Source organism: Berghia stephanieae, chromosome 13 (genome assembly GCF_034508935.2).
Source record: "Berghia stephanieae isolate SIO BIC M18660-M18661 chromosome 13, UCSD_Bste_1.3, whole genome shotgun sequence".
Classification (NCBI taxonomy): domain Eukaryota; kingdom Metazoa; phylum Mollusca; class Gastropoda; order Nudibranchia; family Aeolidiidae; genus Berghia; species Berghia stephanieae.
The window spans coordinates 29707215-29730091 of record NC_088372.1 but is presented as its reverse complement, the minus strand read 5'-3'; the positions used below and the strand labels follow the sequence as shown (position 1 = coordinate 29730091).

At 34.3% G+C, this 22877-nt stretch overlaps 2 protein-coding genes across 3 annotated transcripts in view; one reads left to right on the top strand and one right to left on the bottom strand.

Moving 5' to 3' along the window:
• Window positions 1-7013: 7013 nt before the first annotated feature.
• LOC144959122 (E3 ubiquitin-protein ligase NRDP1-like) lies at window positions 7014-19260 on the bottom strand. 2 transcript variants are annotated; one of them, XM_078891561.1, is made up of 9 exons: window positions 19205-19260; window positions 16702-16847; window positions 15699-15866; window positions 13997-14128; window positions 11909-12040; window positions 11253-11332; window positions 10035-10276; window positions 8902-9014; window positions 7014-8087 (listed from the first exon to the last, which is right to left on the bottom strand). In XM_078891561.1, exons 2-8 carry the CDS (start codon window positions 16789-16791, stop codon window positions 8911-8913), a joined length of 948 nt encoding a protein of 315 aa, XP_078747687.1. In that variant the 5' UTR covers window positions 16792-16847; window positions 19205-19260; the 3' UTR covers window positions 7014-8087; window positions 8902-8910. The 2 variants fall into 2 exon arrangements, with proteins under 2 accessions (XP_078747687.1, XP_078747686.1); XM_078891560.1 differs by having other exon boundaries at window positions 18758-19255.
• A 439-nt stretch (window positions 19261-19699) lies between these two features.
• Window positions 19700-22877, top strand: part of LOC144959181 (phosphonoacetaldehyde hydrolase-like) — a 37400-nt gene continuing 34222 nt past the window's right edge. The window contains exon 1 of the mRNA XM_078891719.1: window positions 19700-19870. The gene's annotated coding sequence lies outside the window, so the exon portion shown is untranslated. The remainder of the gene's footprint in view (window positions 19871-22877) is intronic.

The window sequence follows — 22877 nt, the reverse complement described above, 5'->3', positions numbered from 1 at the left end:
GTCTCATCCAGACACAAGCACAAAATCCAACAAAGAAGAATACACTCAAATGCTTGCATTATACATTAAAAATAACAAATATAATAACACATAACAGAGAGATGATTTACAAGGAAAAAAATATCATCTCCCAAAACAAAAATTATGCATCAGACTGTTTCCCTCCCAGCTAGGACTCCGGCCAGGGCCAGGACAAAACCAAGTAATCTCATTCCAAGACAAAGACAGAAAGCATGTTGGAAAACAGATATAAGGGGATAGAAGACACAGTATGTACCCCCCTGCCCACTACGGGATGGTGTGTGTATGCAATGATAATGATGAATGAAATTGTTTATTTGTTAGGGTGAAATCAATACGGAATTTGCTACTCCTATATGTCATGTCAGTTTAGTTTTGGAAGTTTTAAAGCACCTGCTACACTTTACGGTCATTTCAACACACACAAAAAAAAGGTAAATAATGGAGTTCGAAGTCTGACACTGCTTCACTCTCACGGGTTTCTAATAAAAAGAGACAAATGGAGAAAAAGTAATGAAAGTCGATCCCCCGTAGCAATCTACCCACATGCCTGACTGACCTGAGGTTACCTAAATTAAAAAAACAAAAAAAAACTTGAGCATTTATAAAGCGCAATATCCACCAATGTTCAAAGCGCTTTACAAGGGGTCCCTGTTTTTTGTTTTTATTTTTAAGGGTTTTACGGCGCTTGCAACACATTTAGATTATATCAGCGCCAGTAAAAAGGGAAGAAAATGGGATAGTAAAAAGTTCTAGAATTACAATTAAAGCATCCAAGAGAAAGTAAGACATAGGGGAACTGGGAACAAACAGGATCAGATGTAGATTCCAAGAGCATACCACCAATGTACTTAGTTTGAGATCACCTATAAGTCTCATCCGGACACAAGCACAAAATCCAAGAAAGAGGAACACACTCAAATGCTTACATTATACATTAAAAAATAACAAATACAATAATACAGTAATACATAACAGAGAGATGATTTACAAGGAAAAAAATATCATCTCTCAAAACAATAACTATGCATTTGACTGTTTCCCTCCCAGCCAGGACTCGGACCAGGGCCAGGAAAAAAACTAAGTAATCTCATTCCAAGACAAAGACAGAAAGCATGTTGGAAAACAGATATAAGGGGATAGAAGACACAGTGTGTACCTCCCTGCCCGCTATGGGAGGTCAGGACCCCACCCAGAAGGGGTCCCTAGCCAACAGCAACAACTAACGTGTCGGACGAGACAAGACGCCTGTTAGGCAATATTTAATAAGGCCAGGTACTCATTTTACACCCGAGCACGATGAGATATTGTGAGTAAAAAGCCTTTTCCAGGGACTCAACTATGCACTGCTCAGAGGGGTGACTCAAACCCAAGACCTTCTGATCCAAAGGCGAGTGTTATACAACTAGAACACATTGTCTAAAACAGGTCGTGCTGTTGATGTGAAACTTACTCAAATTGAGATAGATACAGATTGTTTCTAAGACCAACAATAATGTAGATACAATCAAACAGAGAGATGAGTTAACCCTCTCCTTACAAACTATAGGAAAATTGTCCCATTCGTTACGATACAACCAACATTTTTCTTATTCAGATGTCTTTTGTACATCATAAAATTAGAAATTATGCATCGGAAGAGCTTTACTTCTGTAGTTTTTGAGGGATAAAAAATAAACTTTTGTGTTAGTTGGGTATGAATTTTTGGGGGGAAATCCTGAAAATGGCTGGTAAGGAGAGAGTTAAAGGGGGGAAGAAAATTATTTCTCACAGAAATATGCAAAGATTCACTCACATTCCCATCCAACACTAAAATCAGTCTGCCTCGACCCCAGACAGACTGAATCTTTTAGATGACATTATCAATATTTTTTTTAAAAGTTTATTTTTAGATTTTTATCTTACATTAGTGCCTGCGTAATTTGTCAGTTTTTCTTGGTGAGATGAGATGTTGAATTCTTGATGTGAATATTGATTGATGATGGTTATATAAATAATTAATGATAATGACGATGCGTTTTATGAAGTACTTAATAAACTTAATTATAGATTACCATCTCATCTTTAGTTATAAACCAGGGTTAAAAAGTTTTTTAAAAAATCAAAAAATCTGTGACCAATTGCCTCAAAACAGTATTACGTCGCGGTGAACTTGATGCTTAAAATTCAGTTTCATAATTCACTTATAAGTCCTTAGGATGTGTGAGTATTGTTTTGTAAATTTAAAAAAAAAAAAAAAAATCATAATTATAATCACAATGGTAGTCGAAGTCCTTCATAACCGTAAGGCCAAAGACAATAGGAATTGTTTGCTAGCCATTTAATAAGATGCTAGTCTATTGTAAAGTACTTTCCATCAGAAAAAATATCTCGAATTCACCCAGGATCGATCTTGGTCCCTTTGCATGTGAAGCAAGTGCTCTACCAACTGAGCTATTGAGACCCCCCAATTGTAATCATATTGACTTAAAATTGAAATTTTCTTCATCTAGTCCACTCAAACGTAATACTAATGGGTCACATATGGAGAAAAACTAATAATTACAATAAAATCATCCACATCACAATTTGCGCATTAAAAGTACAAAACAAAGCAATTTTCAATTCAAAATCATATTTTTTTAAACCCAGAAAAAATATATATGCGCACTACTCTCTAGACAACAAATTTCTTTGAAAAACTGCCAGCAATTAGAAAAAAAATGGAAGAGAAAATTAGAGACATGTACAATGCATTGTAATTGTAATTGTATATCATTCTTATTTTGGTTTTTTATATTTTCTCTCTGTTTGGCAGTAATTACGAGTCGAGTCACAAACAATGGTTTCAACAACAACATTTCATTGGCAAAATAATTAAGAGTTGCAGTATACAAATATAAATATAAAGGAAAACGGAGAAACCTTTTGCAAGATAATATCTGACCATCTCAATGCAGTCTCTATTATTATGAATGTCGGGGTGAATTCAATATTGAAAATCAACTTGAAGACCTTAACCCTCTCCTCACCACCTACAGCAAAATCGTCACATTTGTTACCACAAAATATATATTTTTCTTATTCAGATTTATTTTGGACATTACAATGATCTTTGTTTAATTAATAAAGAACATAAAGTTGTTTTGAAGAGAGCTTGTTTGAGTTTAACAAATCACTTTTTCCATTTTTGAGAAAATTCTGACAATGGTCGGTAAGGAGAGAGTTAAAGTAAAAAATGATCTCTCTTGAAATTAATTTTTTTTTAAAAATGAACTCAATAAAGGCATTTATTTCAAGTCAAAAGTATATAAAAGTGTATCATTTAAGCTTTAAAGTCATTCTTATGCAACAGGTCTACACGAGAGGAGGGACTGATACAATTATTTAAGATAACAAAGGTTGAATGCCACGTCCATGTTTTTTTTTCATCATGTGACCTTGTAATATTATAATAATAAAGTCACCCAAGCAGAATTAATCACATCAAAAGTCATTTACATTATGTACAAAACAATTTTTTTTTTTAAATTAACAAAATACAATGGATTCAATTTATTACAGAAATGGCAGTTTCTTCCTATTTTTTTAGTCGTTTGTTCTCTTTTAATTTATCTTCTGTTTGTTTCTTCTTTGAGCCCTTAGAAAGTACTTAAGGATAAACCGGTATCCTATACTAGCAATCATCTGTTACTGTTTCACGAAAACAGAAATCAAACTCAGACTCTGCGGTTGTGATAGCTAGAAAAAGCAATGACAGACTTACGCCCAGAGCAGTATTATTGGCTGGATCTGATAAATACTTTTCATGTTCATTTCAAGTGTGATGTCTCTTGTAACAAAGGACATTGACAAATTTCAATTGATAACTCAAGTAACTGGCCTTCTAATGAAATTATTTTAGAGAGAGAGCGAGAGAGAGAGAGAGAGAGAGAGAGAGAGAGAGAGAGAGAGAGAGAGAGAGAGGGGGGGGGATTTGAAAAAAAAAAAAAAGAATCACAACCAAATATTAAAATGTCAGTGGTAATCCTGGATCTTTCAAAGTACAGCGGAATCTGCTTATAGTCAACACTCTTAAAGTCAACTTCTTGCTTAAAGCCAACACTACTTATTGGTCCCAAATTTTCTGTACCTTATTCAAGTTCACTTGTGTTCCATTGATAATGGATAAAGTCAACCTTACTTTAAAGTCAACTAATATCTTTATAGTCCAGCAGTGTTGGCTTTATCAGGATTCCACTGTAAATCTAAAGCTACAACAACTTTGGCTACAAATGCCTTTCACATTGGCTGACAGACCGACTCAAAATGGTGTTGTTATTTCAAGATGCTTCAGATGCTCAATTTAATAATTGAGTTTTATAGCCGTACATTATGTGAAAACAGTTGAAATTTGTATGAATTACTGAGGACAGCACAAACAGATTCTTAAGGTGTCATAAACTAAAATCTATATCGTAGATCATTTTAATTTGAAAATCACGTTTTTAAGCATCAGATACATCCTGACATAATACAGATTCGAGGCGTTATGTCACATGATTTGACAACCTCGTATGACATCTAATAAATGATTTTAAGACAAAAAAACTGCGACAAAAAGTAACAGTAAATTATTTGTGACCTTTTAAACTCTAAGCCAATGATCTTATTCAATCTTTTTTTTTAAAGCCTCTGATTACCGACATCAAGTACGAAAAAAATTAATAAAAATATTATGGTATTATTCTAACATGTACCTTTCACACACTTGCTTACTCATCAACATTGTCGACTCGTGTCACTTTCCAAATATTACAGATATGTGATTAACGTATCTAAAATTTACAACTCATCAATTTCACTTTTGTTTTCTGCAAATTAAAACTCATTTCAATAAAAGTAAAATATAACCCAAGAGATCCTGATAGTTCAGTGGTAGAGCATTGCCCTCACAAGCAAAGAAATAAATAATACCTTAACTATGCCATTCTCTCATCTCTCACTCGTCTTTTGGTATTTCATTCATCGTGTTTTATCTCGAAAAAGCTGAAACCTGAAACCTCCACATTGTCTTTGTTGATGAAATTGAAGTTTACATTCGATTTCATTTCCCATGGTTATTTATTTCTTCGAGCTTCTTCAAGCAACAACATTTTCATTATGAGCAAAGGAGCGGGTATCAGAACCAAACGCAGTCGAGACTTTTTCTGACACCTCTACACCCTACAATGACTGGAGGGGGGAGATATATCTGTCAGATCTGACAGGAAATATTTTGCAATAGACAAGTAGCCCTATTATCAAAAGGGTAGCGGGTAATCATTTCTAAGTTTAAACACTACTGAGACCAGAATAAACTTGTGGCCGTGAACAGAAATTTAAAATGCAATCCTGATTCTTATCTATCTTGATGCAAGACAATACAATACTTCAACACTACAATACAGTGATGATCTCCATGCCCATAAAAGGCTGTGGACGACCTACCACAGATAACAAAACAAACAATCTGCACATTCTTCAGAGAAAAAATCCAAATTTCACGAAAAGAAAAAACAAAACAAAAATCACTCATAATGTGATTTCTAAACTTGCTCCTGTAAATTCTCACTTTTAAAATGTTTTAGAGAAGGATCAGTACCCGTCTCCTTGATTGTTAAACAAATGCCCTACCACTGTATGCTATCACAAGCAAACAACACCATAGTCATTGATATAGCCTAAGTCAATAGGGTGTTTTTGCCCGTACAAAATATTACAATCTCTATTATTCTGAGCCTATTCCCAATCATTAATATTGAACAATTAAAAACTTAATAACATATAATATAATATCAACCTAATATACATATTATCATTATCATACCAAATATATTGATGATGATTAGGTATTGGAAGAATAATGGATTCATAGACCTGCCAACCTTTTCAAATTGAATGCAGGGACAGTAGAACTACAATTTAAAAACTCGCCTCACTGGTAATGTTACTGGCAAATATCCCATAAAGCCCTTTGATCAGGCTGAAGAGCAATTTATAAAAATGCAAAATTATATAATTATTCAGAGACCTGCCTACTATTACGAAAAATTTATAGCATTCATATTTTGTTGTTGTTAAATTGAATTCGTATCACGTTTCCTTCACACTTGTCTCACTGTAATATGTTTTGTTTTATATCACTGTAAAGCGCTTAGAGCCTGTGACAACGGGGTAAAGCGCTATATAAATGCCATTTATTATTATTATTATTATTATTACGAAAATTTTGTTCCAATTTTTGAAGCTCTTGAGCATCTCTAAGTCATTAAAACTTGAAGAAAATGAAAGTTTGATGTCAGGCTATTTGTGACCCTTCGCCTCAAAACGGTATTAAGTCGGATTGGTTAAGATGTTGAAAATATAATTTATAGCCAGAAATATCAGACTTGTGTTGAGTTTATACGATTTATTGAGGAGAATGGATACCATATTTTAGGGTGCTAATGCTAACAATTTATAATTTTGACCAGTTTAACATTAAATTCGGCTTTTAGGCATATGGTTTGTTCCGACATAAAACCGTTTTGAGACGATGGGTCACATTTGAAGTGCTGTTTAATACTTATGAGGGTAAATTGTTGATTTTTAAAGTAAACTGTAGCGACTCTTATCTTTACCCCCTAAAAATTATGAATCTTTAAATTTTCAAGTAGCCAGGTCTCAATTCAGGTGTAAACAAGAAGAAGAAAATGGAAGAGGTGAAGTAGCCACAGGAAATTTAATTCTAAAAAAAACAACCTTTTCTGTAATTGTAAATCTGAGACAGTCCCTGAGAAATGAGGACAGTTTGCAGGCGTGTGTATTCATCTATAAAAAAGCAACAAAAGTTACGCTTTATATATTTTTAAGTCCACACTAAGTCCACATTTTCAATCAATTGTTACATGGTTAGTAGTTTTAACATGGTCCAAATACCAGAAAATCAGAGCAAATAAATAAGCAAAGAGTCGCACGAGGGATTGAGTGATTGAGAGAGAGAGAGAGAGAGAGAGAGAGAGAGAGAGAGAGAGAGAGAGAGAGAGAGAGAGAGAGAGAGAGAGAGAGTGAGAGAGAGAGAGAGAGAATCAGTAATCAAGAATTAAAAAAAAAAAAAATAACTACTCCACAAGATGGAATAAGGGATCCCAACTCCACTGTCTGGTCCTCGTCCATTATAAAATATAAAATGACCACATCCTTCATTCAAGATACGGCGTTTTGAGCATCACAGTAGCACATTTATAAATATCAACAGGAAAATTATGCAGGGAAACTTTTTTTTCAATTCTTGCCATTCGTGAAATGATGCTCCTAATTATAATACAGTACTCGCTGGTTTCTAGCACGCTCTTGGGAGTAGCCAAAAAGTGTGCTAGAATCCGAGCTTGACAAATCCCAACACTCATGGAAGGTTATGACATGTATATAAAATCAGTCACTTAGCTCCAGAATGTTTGTTTTGTTTGTTTTTAATGGTTTTACGGCGCTTGCAACACATTAAGGTCATATCAGCTCCAGTAAAAAGGAAGAAAATGGGACAGTAAAAAGTTCAAGAATAACAAATAAAGCGCCCAAGAAAAAGTAAGACAAAGGGGAATATATTAAAATTGGAAACAGTGGTAGATTCCAAGAGCATGCTGTAAGTGCACTTAGTTTGAGATCACCTGAAAGTCTTATCCAGACGCAAGAATAGGTCCCTACTAAGAGGAATACACTCAAATGTCTACAAATCATTGTTATATAAAACAAAAAAAAACCCCAAAAAATACAGTGCATAACAGAGAGAATGATTTACAAGAGAAAAAATATCTCTAAAAACTAACACTATACATTTGACCGTTTCTCTTACGGCCAAGGACTCCAGCAAAGGAAAGGACAAAACTAAGTAATCTCATTCCAAGACAAAGAGAGAAAGCATGTTGGAAAACAAGATATAGGGGAAGAGAAGACATAGTAAGAGCCTCCCTTCCCTGCCCACAATGGAGGAATTTGGCGTTCTATAATCCAGTGAGTACTGTACTGTAGCTTTAAAAATATTTTTGGAGATTCACAGCATGCCGTCCTTGCTTGACTATATATTCTGCCTGTAAGAATAGAGAAGAAAAAAAAAATGTAAATAAAGGTAGGCCCAGTCAATGTCAGCATTTCTTGGTCCTGAGAAAATTTAAAAAAAAAAAAAAAAAAAAAAATTTTGACTTTATATCGCGCAATATCCACTAAATGTGCTCAAAGCGCTTTACAAGGGGTCCCTGGTCAACAGCAACATTTAACATGTAGGACAGGACATGACGCCTGTTAGGCGATATTACAATTTTTCGGACAAAGACAACGCTGTTAACGACCAGGTACTCATTTTACATCTGAGTACTGTGAGAGAATGTGAGTAAAGAGCTTTTTCCAAGGACTCAACTATGCACCGAGCGTTGGGCTCGAACCCAGGACCTTCCGATATGAAAGCGAGTGTCATACCACTAAACCACATAGCCGCACAAATACTGGTGTTGAAGGATACAAATTGTCATTGCCAGTACTGATAATGCGAATTCCCTATTTTTTAGTTTTCCTAAGGTAAATGTCCATTTTCACATATTATCGTATCATCTCTTTCATGTGCAGTGTTTCATTCATCCTGTTTCGTTGATAACGGGAAAACCCGAAACGTCCACATTATCTGCTGTCGTTTATTAAAATTGAAGCTTACATTCAGTTTCATTGAGTCAGATCAGTATTTGGAAGGGCGCCGAAGAGCAATTTAAAAGTCAGGGCAGTTTCTTAAACGAAATCACTCTGAAGGACTTTTTATGCTACACAATTTTCCTGCCTCACCGCACATTTCAGTTCTGCACCATGTGTGACGTACAACATATGGTAAAGTAAAATAAATTTCAAAAAAATTACCCCATATCACTATTCCACTCCATGTGCGAATATCATAATAAGACCGGGTTCTATGATTAAGTCCTCTGGCATATGCTGGTTCTCACAGGCCATCATCACCACTGCTTGCTTACCTGGGTTGTTATTGATTGAAAACAATAGAAAGAAAAACATAACATTAATATGGTTTTACACATATTATATTACTTCTGGTATATTCATTATAATATATTACGCAGCTCCAACAGTGTGGAATTCTCCACCATTCAATATGCACTCTACCTTTACTGATTCTGAAGCAGTTTTAAAAAGAAAATTAAAAAGTCACCTCTTTCTGTTATATTTAGATGGTATATAGAAAGACCCAATAGGGAATGAGATTAGGGGAAGAGTAGCGTCCCTTGATTGGATGTCACCTTACAGAGAGAGCGTCAATTTGGTTTTGCGCATGCGTCTCTCTCGTCCTCGCTTTCAGTGAAGTATCTCAAGCCGCTTTCACGGGAAGCGAGGACGAGAGACGCATGCGCACAGCCAACATGACGTTCTCTCTCTAATAACTTTTCCGCCGGTGACGTCCAATCAAGGGATGCTACTCTTCCGCTAATCTCATTCCCTATTGAGCATATATTTTTTTGTTTAATTATTTTAAAAATAAATTACAGTTAAAGAAGAATGGATAAGCAATCTTCATAATATACCACAGGTTTAATTACATTATTTTTGTAGTGTCATCTCATAAACATATTACCCTAATTTACATTTTTTAAAAATAATTCCTTATTCTCATCTTTTAAATGTTGGTTGTTGATAATATGACAGAGTAATTATTTATCAAGTTTTTTTTTAAATGATCTTTGTTGCATGCCATGTAAAATTGTGCGGCTAGAGCTACATATTTTTTTAAAATAATTCCTTATTCTCATCTTTTAAATGTTGGTTGTTGATAATATGACAGAGTAATTATTTATCAATTTTTTTTTAATGATCTTTGTTGCATGCCATGTAAAATTGTGCGGCTAGAACTACATTGTATGGGACAGGTGCTATATAAATAAATTACATTATTATTATTAGTATTATTAATTTTTGGTCAAGTTTTTCTTTAATATCTCGCGTATAAGTAAAGAAAAAAATAAATTTTTTTAAAGCCTCACCTGGAATTCTCTTTGTATTATAGTTTTCATACTGCCTACGGTTGAGTTGTCTGGTTTCTAATGTACTGAGGCCACTAGGCCATCGACGTTCGTGGGCATTCTCCATGAGCTCATTCACGACATGTGAGGGACTGCCACTCTCGATCAGGGCCCGTTTAATGACAGCTTGTAAGACTGCGTCTGGTGTTGATATCATCCCTCCCCATCGAGTTACCCTTGCAGGACGAAGACCGTTCACCCATCTGGTCAAAGTATATAATAATAATAATAATAATAATAATAACAATAATAATAATAATAACAATAATAATATTAATAATAATAATAATAATAATAATAATAATAATAATAAAAATAATAATAATAATAATAATAATAATAATAATAATAATAATAAATCTTTATTGTCCTAAAAAAAGTGGCAATTTCTCATTTGGTTACGCATTTATAACAATACAATATTGACATAGACACACTCACAAAGATGCACACTAGTAACATCGTAGTCATCGAAAAAAAACAAAAAAAACGGCATCAACAACAACAACATCATCATCATAACAACCTTCCTAATATTTTCGTTACAATCCTTCACTTTCACCATTTCCCTATAACACCATCACTATCTTCATCATACTCCATATTATATTATTTCCTGTAACAAGCTATGAGAAGGAAAGCCTGTGGTCCTCCTCACTCTCTCTCTCAAATCAAATATAATATGAATATTCACAAAGTATAAATATCTCATTGCTGTACTACACAAAATTTAAATATAATGTGCAAGCATTGATAGCATTACTACTACTTCTATTATATTATTATTATTATTATTATTATTATTATTATTATTATTATTATTATTATTATTATTATTATCATCATTATTATCATTTTTATGATTATTATCATTATTGTTATTACTATTATTATTATTAATATTATTATTACTATTATTATTATGATAATCATTATCATCTTATTATTATTTATATGACATCATTACTTATTAATAGTTAGACAGTGTGGTAAATAATGTAAATTCCTTAGCTGGATATAAAGGTTATCTTGTCCCATCTTTTCTATTTGCCATCCAAAACAAAAGGGTTAATAATCCCAAGTTATTTATTTATTGCTAGTGCATTGTCAAGAATCAAAAAAATTTTCCTTGTTGGATTTGTTTATAGGGCCTAGGTCTTCCTGTTATCACAAACTTACCTAACAACATCTTCATTCTCCATATTGGACTGAATCTCACGAATTCTTGGATTGCTCACTCTCATGGAACGCAACAGCTCCTACAGAATAATAATAATAACAATAATAATAATAATAAATAATAATAATAATAATAATAATAATAATAATAATAATAATAATAATAATAATAAAATGATAATGAAGCATTTATAAAGCGCACACTTCCACTAAAAGGTGCTCAGGGCACTATGAAAATAAAAACAAACCAAAAAAAATAAAATAAAAAAAATAATAGTTACAATCAATAGTTAATCTATTCACAAATCAAAATATACAACAGACTAAAAAAGCACGGGAAAAAAATGTTCTTTTTTCAGATCCTTTTTATTAAAAAAAAAAAATAATGAATCAGATAAAATTAGAAATCGTGATCAGCTAGCTAGAAAATGCTACAAAATATTTTTTAGCGAGGGAGGGGTGGGAATGGCTCACAGAACATAATGCACGACTCTTTGAATAATTATTGGAAGTATAAACATTAGCAAAATTTTAGCTCCACTAAAGATAAAACTCAAGCGCTTTTCTTTTTAACACGAGGTCAAGAAGATGTTGAAAATCCAGAGTCTTCAATAGCCTCGAGAAACACTTGAAATCCCATTTCATAAATAATTTACCTTTAACATTAATATTTCTCTCTTCTGTTCCACCAGTTGTAATTTTTGTTCCATACTCTCTGTCTGTAAGTCTGTAAATTTCTGCTGCATATCTGACATCATTCGGCGGAGTTCTCTCACACAGTTGTGGTCCTGTTGATTTTTTTTTTTAATCAAAGGGTATCATTACTATTATATCATTAATTATCATATATTATACAGTGATAACATTACTAATCATTTATATAATGAAATGTTATCATGACTACCATTATGATTGTCATTGTCATGACTATTATCATCTTCTTAATGCGCGAATATCATCATCACCTTAATTGATGGTTGCAGCGTTTTATAAGCATGAACATGTCAGATTATTCTTTGTCCAGCCGACTTATAAATCCCAGGCAACAAAAATGTCAGTTGACACATTCCTTAATTCACATTGAGATACTTACAAAAAAATTTTTAACAAAAGAAGTTCAAACAGATTTTCAAAATGTCGAATTGAAACAAATATGGAACTTGTAACAGCTCTAATCACTGCCCAAACGCTTAGTTGGGGAAGTATTTTTTATTCCCTTCCCCGAAAGTCCATAAAGGCAACATGATAAGTTTTTGAGATGGATTTCTCAATGTGGTTGGTCAACCCATAGCTGCATGCCAAGCAGCTGAAATGTCAACACCACAGGGTGTGAGTATTATTTTAAAAAGCAAAGAATCCAGAATTCCCCCCCCCCCCCCCCTGATCAACAGTAACATGCAACATGTAGTATGAGACAAGGTGCCTGTTAGGAAGTATTACATACAACGTTGTTAACGACCAGGTACTCATTTTACACCCGAGTACAATGAGAGAATTTGAGTTAAGAGCCTTTTCCAAGGCTCAACTATGCGCCGAGCGAGGCTCGAACCCAGAACCTTCCGATCTGAATGCGAGTGTCATACCACAAGACCATATAGCTGCACAAATTTACCACAATATTTTGACACACTGATGAGGGATTGATTGCATTCCGACACCTGACGTACTATGCATATTTCAATCCCCTGAGTTAGAATTGTGAGTGATGATCAAGATCTGTGGAGCTGATTGCTTCTGGTAAAAAGCAAGTAATTAAGTTGACCACAGTTTGTCAAGTTCTGGCTATCGGTCAATAACAGAGGCAAAAAATACTTTTAACAAATTTTAAAAAGTAAAAATACAGCCATTGAAATGTTCATTTGACTAGTTTCAACAAACTTTATTAATAAGTAATGTAACTTTCAAAGGCACAGCAACAAGAGACACAGAGGAAACATTAACCCTTCGCCACTTGGATGGTGTCATAAAAATCCTACCATATTTCCTTGCACCAAGGGGTGCAACTCCGCATAATTTATCTGTTACACGTTTTAACAATTATTTATGAGATAACTACCCGTGCTATTTCAATGAAATAAAAAGAAAAAGTAAGGGAAAAGAATCAACTTTTCATAATAAAATTCTCCATCATTTACATCAACATTATCATCATCAGGCCACGAAGTAAGTCAGTCAGAAAGTTGAACACCGTTTTGACCCAGAAAAATTTCAGTTCGTTTGAACTATTGTAAATTTGCAATCGTGGAGAATTCTGAGACGAAATTTACAATCAATAAAAGGGAATTCATCCAGGAATTTAATGCAGAAAACTGTAATACTCTCCAGATTACTTTACTGTCGTTGCAGGAAGTACAATGAGAGGCAGTAATAGCGGGCGATTCAAGGGTGGATTGATAATGGGTGATTCAAGGTGTAATGAGTTAATTATTAACCAAAGCTCTTCAGAGAACCAATCTCTTAAAGAGTACAAAAAAAAACAAAAAAACTTTCAAGCTAACAATGTGAAAATAATTTAAAGAGCAAACATGAACTGGAAATTAGTTGAATTCATGAAAAAAGGACATTATATCAAGGTGAAAACTCACTCTTGTTTTCATAATTCGAATAACAAGAATAACTTCAATCCTAACTAGTTCACTATTAATAACATTTTTACATTATCACAATTATCTGATAATCCTTGATATCATTACAAAATTCATCTCCCATTTACTATTATTGCCTGTGATGACTGTGATGTGTACCTTGATTTCATCTTTAGGTATGATAAGGCCGCATCCCTTATCACACTGCATGGGTTTTTTTGGGTTGAATTCGCAGTCTTGTAAATGGGATGGCAGCAAGTCTAGTTTGATGAGAGCTGTACAACCAAATGCCTGCAATAGAAAAAAAAAAACAAAAAAAAACAATTTTTAAAAAGTAATTAAAAATAAATAAATAAACATATATTTGATATATATATATGCTTGTGTAAATGACATAATATAATCTCTTTCTTTGACATGCCAAATACCCTAAGCTTTCTCTGCTATTGTCTTTACCCATAATGATGTACATGTAATATGCAGACTGGAAAAAAAAAAAAAAAAGAAAATTAATCTTCTATGTAAAAAGCAGCATCCAAAGGCCAATATTTCACATCACCCATGTATCATAGATGAACATTTATTTTCGTATAAAAAGAGTGAAAGATGTTGAGAAAAACAAAAAATTAAGTCAGCAGAAACGAAAATAGTAGAAAAGGGATAAGACAATATTTTCTGGAGACTCTTGAATTATTGTGAAAGTTACGATCAATTTTGAGGGAACAAAAGGAGGAAGAATCAAAAGAATTAATTTTATAAAGTATGAGGTTTCACATGACAATAGAATGAATAAAAATAATTAATTCTATAAAGTATGGGACTCCACAGGACAATAAAATAAGCCTAATAATTTTCTGAACAGATGATGTTGTGTAAAAGACTCTTGACTTTAGAATTGTAGGACTTGATTCATATTTCACCTGAGGCACGGACTGTAACTCATTAGTACTGTATAGGTGGATCTGGTTAGAAACCATTCAAGTCGAGAAAAACCTTACTAATCAGGAAATTTTAAAAAACACTACAGAAACTTGAGCTTTTACGTGTAGCGCTATACTTTGGACAACATGGGTGATTCCTGTTGACATGAGACATCCTGTTTGATGGAAAATCTATATTCCTTCATGGAATGCCTAGGCGATGTTATCTAATGATACCGTTGAGGAACAGCTTAATATTTTTATTTTTTTTAAATATCCGCTTATCATGCTCAAAACGCTTTACAAAGGGGCCTGATCAACAGAAACATGAAACATGCAGAACGAGACATGATGCAGGTTGAGCGATATTAAAATATTTTTTTCTGACAGAGACAACGTTGTTAATGACCAGGTACTCAGTATACACCTGAGTACAGTGAGAAAATGAGAGTAAAAAGCCTTTTCCAAGGACTCAACTTTATGCACTGAGCAAGGCTCGAACCCAGTAAGCTCCAATCCGAAAGGAGTGTCAGACCACACAGCCGCACAATAATATTGGATAATAGCAGCCTGGCTCAAAGGTATGGTCTTTGCTTCATATCTGAAAGGTACAGAGTTCAACTACTTGCAACACTGTGGCCTTGAGCAAGTCATCTCACCCTGGCTCACTTTGCACTTGATGCCTGGGTTATTCCAGTTTCCCCTACGAATAGACTGTGAAGAGAAGTGTCCCCTTGGGAATGAATAAAGGTGATTTTTTTAATATAAAAGAAATTGCACAAGACGTAGTGTCAAAACGTAAGAGAATCTTTGTTGGCAAAAAGAAAGAACCGAATCAAACTGTATTGACAAGGGCATAAAACTATAGAGAGAGACAGGTTATACTTTTGATTTCAAATCTAAAAAATTCAAGTTCTGAACAAATTAACCTGTGTCTTTACCTGATTATCACATGAGATGGTGAGACGAGAGAGGAGATTCCTGAGTATCCTAGGCACCGGCTTGAGTTGATTGGGGGTGATGGCACTCCTGTCTACAGGACATGTTGGTTGGCGGGTCAGCCATTCGTGAATGCAGGCAGAGCAAAATGCATGTTCGCACTGTGGTGCCTGTTTGAATATAAATGAACATATAATAAAGAGATAGCAGAGATATAAATTCATTCTTTAATAAAATCTAAAAAACACATAGACTTGGTTAAGTCATTAAACCTCATGGACATGTCAAGGCTCCAAAAATATTCTGCCGAAGACGATTATACATGAAAAAGACTTTCTATGGATAAAGTAAAATAAATTTATTTTAGACAATGAGCACAAATCAGTATATTCAATTCCTGAATCCAACTTTTTTTTTTCTTAATTTACGCATAAGAAACCGAAAAACTCAAGAATCATTATAATTTGACTATAGTATGTCAATACCTGCTTCAAAAGATCTATTCTTTGAAAAAATAAAAGCCCATCTTAAACTTTTGCCAAGGAGCACAGAATTAATGGCAAATCCAAACATTATAGAACCATTTTTTACAGATTGATATCCGAGTAACTTGCAAATCTTTTTAAAATTAAGAGAAATTCATCACCCGTTCACTCAAATGATTAGAATAAATGCCAGGGCATCATGATCAGTCATTAATTTGACCTTAGCCTTGGGAATCGCCATCTGGCCACCCTGTTGCCAGATTCATTTCCATGCACCTACAGACTTTATAATACTGGACAAATGTTATTGTTGATGGCGATGTTTATTTCCACAATACAGTAGTGTAATAATTAGAATTAACATTTACTTCTTCCAAATATTGAGAGTTATCCACTTGTTTTAAGAAATAATAGCAACAATCATTGTGAAATCACTTATATATTTTTTCACTAGCACATCACACACCACACAGCTATAATATATTTCATGACTGAACTGAACAAAATAAAAATAACATACCTGTTGTGGGTCTTCTAGAACACAGCTACAAATGGGACATATAAGTTCTTCATCAACCTCTCCTTCAAACCGTCCGAGTTCGTAACCCATTATTGCTGTTGTGTAATGTTGAGGCTACTCAAACCAGTTTGGGGGAACTCGAGCCACTGAAACAAGCAAAATATCAAATCAATCCACTAAAATTGTATGCCAAATAATTTTTAATAAAATATTTCATTAATGAGGAAAAGGACCACCCATACAGGGGCTCAGCGGTACGGTCTTTGCTTCGTACCCAGAAGGTACTGAGTTCAATCACCATGAGCAAGTCACCTCGCCCTAGCTCAATTTGCGGCGCTGCACTGCGGCTGGGTTATCCCAGTCTTCCCTTGGAATAGACAAATTTCCCCTATGGGATGAATAAAATAAAGGGAATTTTATTTATTTTGTAAAAAGGACCACTCAGGCAATGGTATTTCACATGGAAGCCATTGTATACCAAATAGGCATGAGTAAAATTAAACTGGAATAGAATAAATAGTAAACTAAAACCTAAGTCTTCACTGACAAAATTCAGTAAAATCTTGTCTTGATATGAAATAAATCTTACTCTTGCAGTTTTTACTCAATAAATAGTGATGCGACTATTGTTCCAATGAAAACAGAGCTGCGCTAATTTTACTGCTCTCCTGGTGTTATAAATGTAATAAATAATGGGAAAAATTATGACTTGAAAGTAATTCAGTCAAGCTTTATTTTGATATAGAGCTCAGTGTTCGTACACACTTTGCTACTGCTCTCATACAATTTGGACTCAGGTCTGAATAGTCTCCTGTGGTTCCATCACACTCCAGTGTGTATGCGCAAACACAGGGGGGACACACAGTGTGGGCAGAGGGTGGAACTGATAGAAGCAGGAGAAGAGTTCAGAAGAAATTCTGTTTCGCTCCTATCACACTGAGTCAGCTGATATAATCCCTTCTTCGGACCGTAGAAGAATTGTTGCCTTTCTGACACTATCAGAAAATATGTATTATTTTGTTCTGATTTTATTTGCACATCGTGTAATGTTATTAGAAAAGTGTTTCCTTTAGACCACAGTTACTTTGAATGACTTATTATAATTATATGCTCCTTTTGAAGGGTTTTACCTTTTTTTCTTTTTAATTTCTACCAAAACTTCCAATTGATCAATGGCTTTGTCTTTTTCGTCAAATAAAGCAGGTTTAGACTACCTGTTGATAGTTACTCTACCATTATTATTTTCATTTTGCATCAATTGAATGCAATTTTATAAATAATAAAAATAAATTGAAATTTCAAAAAAATTAATTAATTAAAAAATTTAAAATAAAATAATTCCAAAAAACATACAGCCATGGGAGACTAAACTATTCCGACTCGAGTCCAAATAACCATAACTGAATCTATTCAACCAATATAAGAATATGTCTGATTGACATGACATGACATTATCTGGTGAGAACATGGTATGGTCCATGGTTCATAGAAACCCTCTCTCATCATACATTAATTTACATTTAAGAATGCCTATGACTCTATCTCTATGACACATCAAATAATGAAATAATGCAATTATCAGAGATAGCAAATTCAGAAATCTACTTTAGGACTTTAGACATCTTGTAATCTCTTAACTCTCGCCTGTTTCAAATAATTTTCTTTGGCATTTCATTCTCCATTGCGGCGTGTATGATGATATTCCACAGGAGGTTTATGAAGTTAGTCACAGATACTGATACAGATTCTTATTCACTTTAAATTGTGAACCATGTCATGAGTCACAGTAAGTGAAAACAATTTGATGTGAAAGTGGATTATTATTATTATTATTATTATTATTATTATTATTATTATTATTATTATTATTATTATTATTAACAATTAGCAAGGACAAGGAATATATCTATATTGTTCTTCATTGTACGTCAAATTGTACTGTAACAGTAACTTTCATGTGAAGTATGTGTGAAGATGATCTCAACCTCCTCACTTGCAACTCTTCTTGAGTTCGACTTTATGATACATTGCCTTGCTTCACTTAACTCTTTATTACCTTTGTTTTGTTGAAAATGGTATCACTATCACAAGAGAGGATGGTCTTCTCACAGTTATCAGTCTCTTACTTGACTTGGAATCCAAGTTGGAAGATTAGTCAGGCTATAAAATTTAAAAAGTCTAAACCATCGAATATTCCTCTCCCCTTTTCTTAGATATAAATAGCTGTGATAAGGTCCTGGCGAATTTGGAGATTGATACTGATATATTGTTCTGTAAACGGACAGTCTCTAATTCAAAACAAACAAAAAAATAAAATCAGAACAACGATTTCCTGATTTGACAAAAAGTCTCTAATCAGCCTGCACTTGTATCTCTATTCTTTCCATGTTAACAGAAGATTGAGCATACTATATAATCTTGTCTATAGATATCTATATTCTCATTTATTTGCGTTTCCAGTGACTATCAAGAGTCAGGACCGAATTCCATATCACAGACTCACCACATTCACTGACATAAGATTTGTTTGGATGGCCATAAATTCGTCACCACCGGAGCAAGAGCGCATGCGCGCGCACCTCAGCTGCTGAAATTATCAATTGATTCCATGCATAATGTTATACAAGGAATATTCTAACTTTACTCATCCCTAAGAATTTTACCTGAATTCACGAGAAAAAAAGATGAAGCCAATCTTTTTCCATCTTGGTGAGTTTATTTAGATTAAAAGGAAAATACGTATCAAATAGTACAAATCTGATGAGAATCCAAAACAGGAAACTAAGACACAAACAGGGATTAAAAAACAAGCCCTGCCAAAAAATTGTTTTCAATTCTAATTTTTCCATTAAATAATTTCGCCAAATTACACTAACATATTTTAATGACCCATATCTACACATTAAAGTAATTTATTCAAATAAAGAACTGTGTGAAGGCCACGAATAAACTCTTGTCCATAAAATAAGTAATGCAACCTTTAAAGGTCAAAGGTTTTGTTGACATGAAACGCATCCTCTGTCAGAGACAAGGGTCAAAACAATCCTGAGATCAACAAAGGCAGAAGAGGACAATTCTCACGCACAAACGATTTTATTCAAATGCTTTAACTTTTAATTGATATCTTTCTTCGTCGGAACTATAAAACTACTAAAATCATCCAAATTCGGTGAGTATTTTAAAATTATTTTGCTCGCCAAAAAAAAGGAAAATGGTTCCGTTATTATTATTATGGCCAAATGAAGGTGAAGGACTTATTGTTGATTGTAGAGTCTTCAAGCGTCAAGATCAGTGAGACAAAACATTTTTATACGGCATTATTCAGAAATATTCAATTAACATATAAACAAAATATTTAAATCGTTTCTTTGTTCGACATGAAAAATCTTGCAAGATGTGCAAAATATATTAATCGCCGTGGAATATTAAATTTTGAGACGCATTTTATTTTGAGTAGACTGAAATCAGCTGTTCTCATTTCGGATGCCTGTAATTTCACACCTCAATCAAAGGTATTGTCCTCTTTAACCATCTCCTTTCCACCCATAGGAAAATCGTCAAATTTGTTACTATGCAGCCAACAATTTTCTTATTCTGATTTCATTTTTTAGTTATAGCTAGCTATAAAAACTCGGCACTGTGTTGCAGAGCTCATTATTCTGAACAAAATATACAATATACTCGTTACTATTATTCTGTTCGAAAAATCTATTTTTGTGTGTTTGGTGAGTATGAAGTTTCGGATAAAATTCTGAAAATAGCTGGTAAGGAGAGAGTTAACGTGAAAGGGGTTGGGTGTAATTCGTATTTTTGCAATGGTCCTTTTGTGCTCTCTCATTTCGTTTTTTTTTTTTTTTTTTTTTTTTTTTTTTTTTTGTTTTTTTTTTTTTTTTTTTTTTTTGTGTGGGTTTTTTTTTATTGAAGGTTTATTGTAGATCTAATGGATATAATGATAAATTGAAAACTTCACCTTCTCTTCCCCTCCCCCCCCCCCTATTCCATCTCTTCTTCTTCTTCTTCTTCTTCTTCTTCTTCTTCTTCTTCTTCTTCTTCTTCTTCTTCTTCTTCTTGGTCGTTACATACCATACCTGTCCGCAAAAACGCATGTTTTTTTCTGCACAACTACTTACACCAACTTGCTGTAATATTCATATCGGCAATGATAAATTTGAACAAATACAGAGATGCCTCGTTATGCTGATATCTCTCTCAATAAATGTGACCTACCACCCCTCTCTTTCTCCCCTCTCTCTCTCTCTCCCCTCTCTCTCTCTCTCTCTCTCTCCCCTCTCTCTCTCTCTCCTCTTTCTCTCTCTATCCCCTTTTCTCTCTCCTGTTCTCTCTCTCTTCCTCTCTCTCCCCCTCTCTCTCTCTCTCTCTCTCTCTCTCTCTCTCTCTCTCTCTCTCTCTCTCTCTCTCTCTATCCCTCTTTCTCTCTCTATCCCCTTTTCTCTCTCCTGTTCTCTCTCTCTATCTATCTATCTATCTATCTATCGCTCTCTCACTCTATCACTCTCTATCTATCTATCTATATCTATGCCCTTCTCCCTTCCCTCCTCTCTCTCTCTCTCTCTCTCATCCTTTCTTTCTTTCTTTCTTTCTCTCTCCTTCTCTCCCTTTCTTTCTCTCTCTCTCTCTCTCTCTCTCTCTCTCTCTCTCTCTCTCTCTCTCCTCTTCTCTTCTCTCTCCATTCCCTCCGCTCCTCTCTCTCTCTCTCTCTCTCTCTCTCTCTCTCTCTCTCTCTCTCTCTCTCTCTGTGTGTGTGTGTGTGTGTGTGTGTGTGTTGTCAATTTACATCACTAACGTTTTTGTGTCAGTTATAGTTACATATTGTTTTTGTTATTGAATTCACTCTATTTTGAAAGTCTATGTGAAAACTAATAGTCTGCACTAACACATCCAAACCCATTATTAATTATATAGGTATTGAGTAATTTGCGTGTAGATGCATTTGTGTGCGTGTGTGTGTGCGTGTGTGTGTATGTGTGTGTGTGTGTGTTTGTCCGTGTGTGAGTGTTTGTGTTAGAGAGGGGGAGTTGGTAGTGTGTTGTTGGTGTGTGCTGTGCATGGGTGTTTTATGTGTGAGAAAAAAGGGGAAAAAAACGATTGGTGATGGATGATGTGGCTGTTTTTGTTGTTGTTGTTTCTTTATTTATTGTTTTTGTTGGGTTTTTTTTTTCTGTTTCAGGCCTTTTAATAATATTATTATCATACCTTCCATGATCAAGAACAAATAAACTAACCAAAAAAAAAAAAAAAAGAAGAAAAGAAGCAAATTCCACATTATAAAGAAACAAATAATTGAAATTGCGGTTTTACGTCAAAAGATCAAACTCGAGGTTTCCCTATCAAAAATTGAAGAATATTATCAAAAGAAAAGAAAAAAGAAAAAAAAAAAAACAAGAAAAAAAGAGAGCTAAATAAATTTTTGTGTTGAACGGCTGATAATATACAATCTCTTCTGGCTTTTTTTTTTTTTGAAGGGGGGGGGGGGGGGTGTGGGAGGGTATGATAATAATATTTTTACAAGGATTAAAAGAACGAGGCCAGCAACAACAAAAATCAAGCAATTAATAAATAGAAGAAAAAAAGCCCAAACAATCTCTCGTCTTCAACAGAAACAAATAGTTCGATAAGCAAAAATAGTTTTACCCCGGGAAGCCAAAATCTTGGTCTCCCTAGCCAAAATTAAATGGCCCGTTTTTATTGGTCTCCCTCAATGCTATCTTTTTATTGCTATGGTCTCCCTAGATACTTCCTTTTTAATATTTAATATGTTAAAGAAAATAGTACAATAAGAGCCTTGTGAAAATTGACCGACTTTTTCATGTAGGCCTAGGTATATAATTTATAACACATTTCAGGCGGCTTAATGATAACGGTAACAGTAACAGCAAATTATGTGATTTTAAAAGCAACACATTTCATGTGCATCGCAGAGGATCGTGCGTGATTCGTGGAAACAGCTGACCGGCAACGTGCTCAAGAGCACAGGCCGCGATGGAACGTGACCTTCGTTATTCTAATGGCCTGAGCACGGAGATTAAAATGGCGGCTGTCTGCGGCTGGCGCAGTCGCTCGCTCAGCCCGTGCGTAGCGTGTGGGTATTCTACGTAATAAGGGAGCGATCACATATTATGTCAACACTTTGGGGGGGAGGGGGGGGGGGGGGGGGC

Bases quoted from the DNA above. Each gene is read 5' to 3' on its own strand.
- LOC144959122 (XM_078891561.1), bottom strand. From the start codon at position 16,791: ATGGGTTACGAACTCGGACGGTTTGAAGGAGAGGTTGATGAAGAACTT. The intron at 14,129-15,698 runs GTAAAGACACAG...TTTCTATTGCAG, and splicing joins CCATCTCATGTGATAATCAG to GCATTTGGTTGTACAGCTCT. The intron at 12,041-13,996 runs GTACACATCACA...AAAAATCAACAG, and splicing joins TACCTAAAGATGAAATCAAG to GACCACAACTGTGTGAGAGA.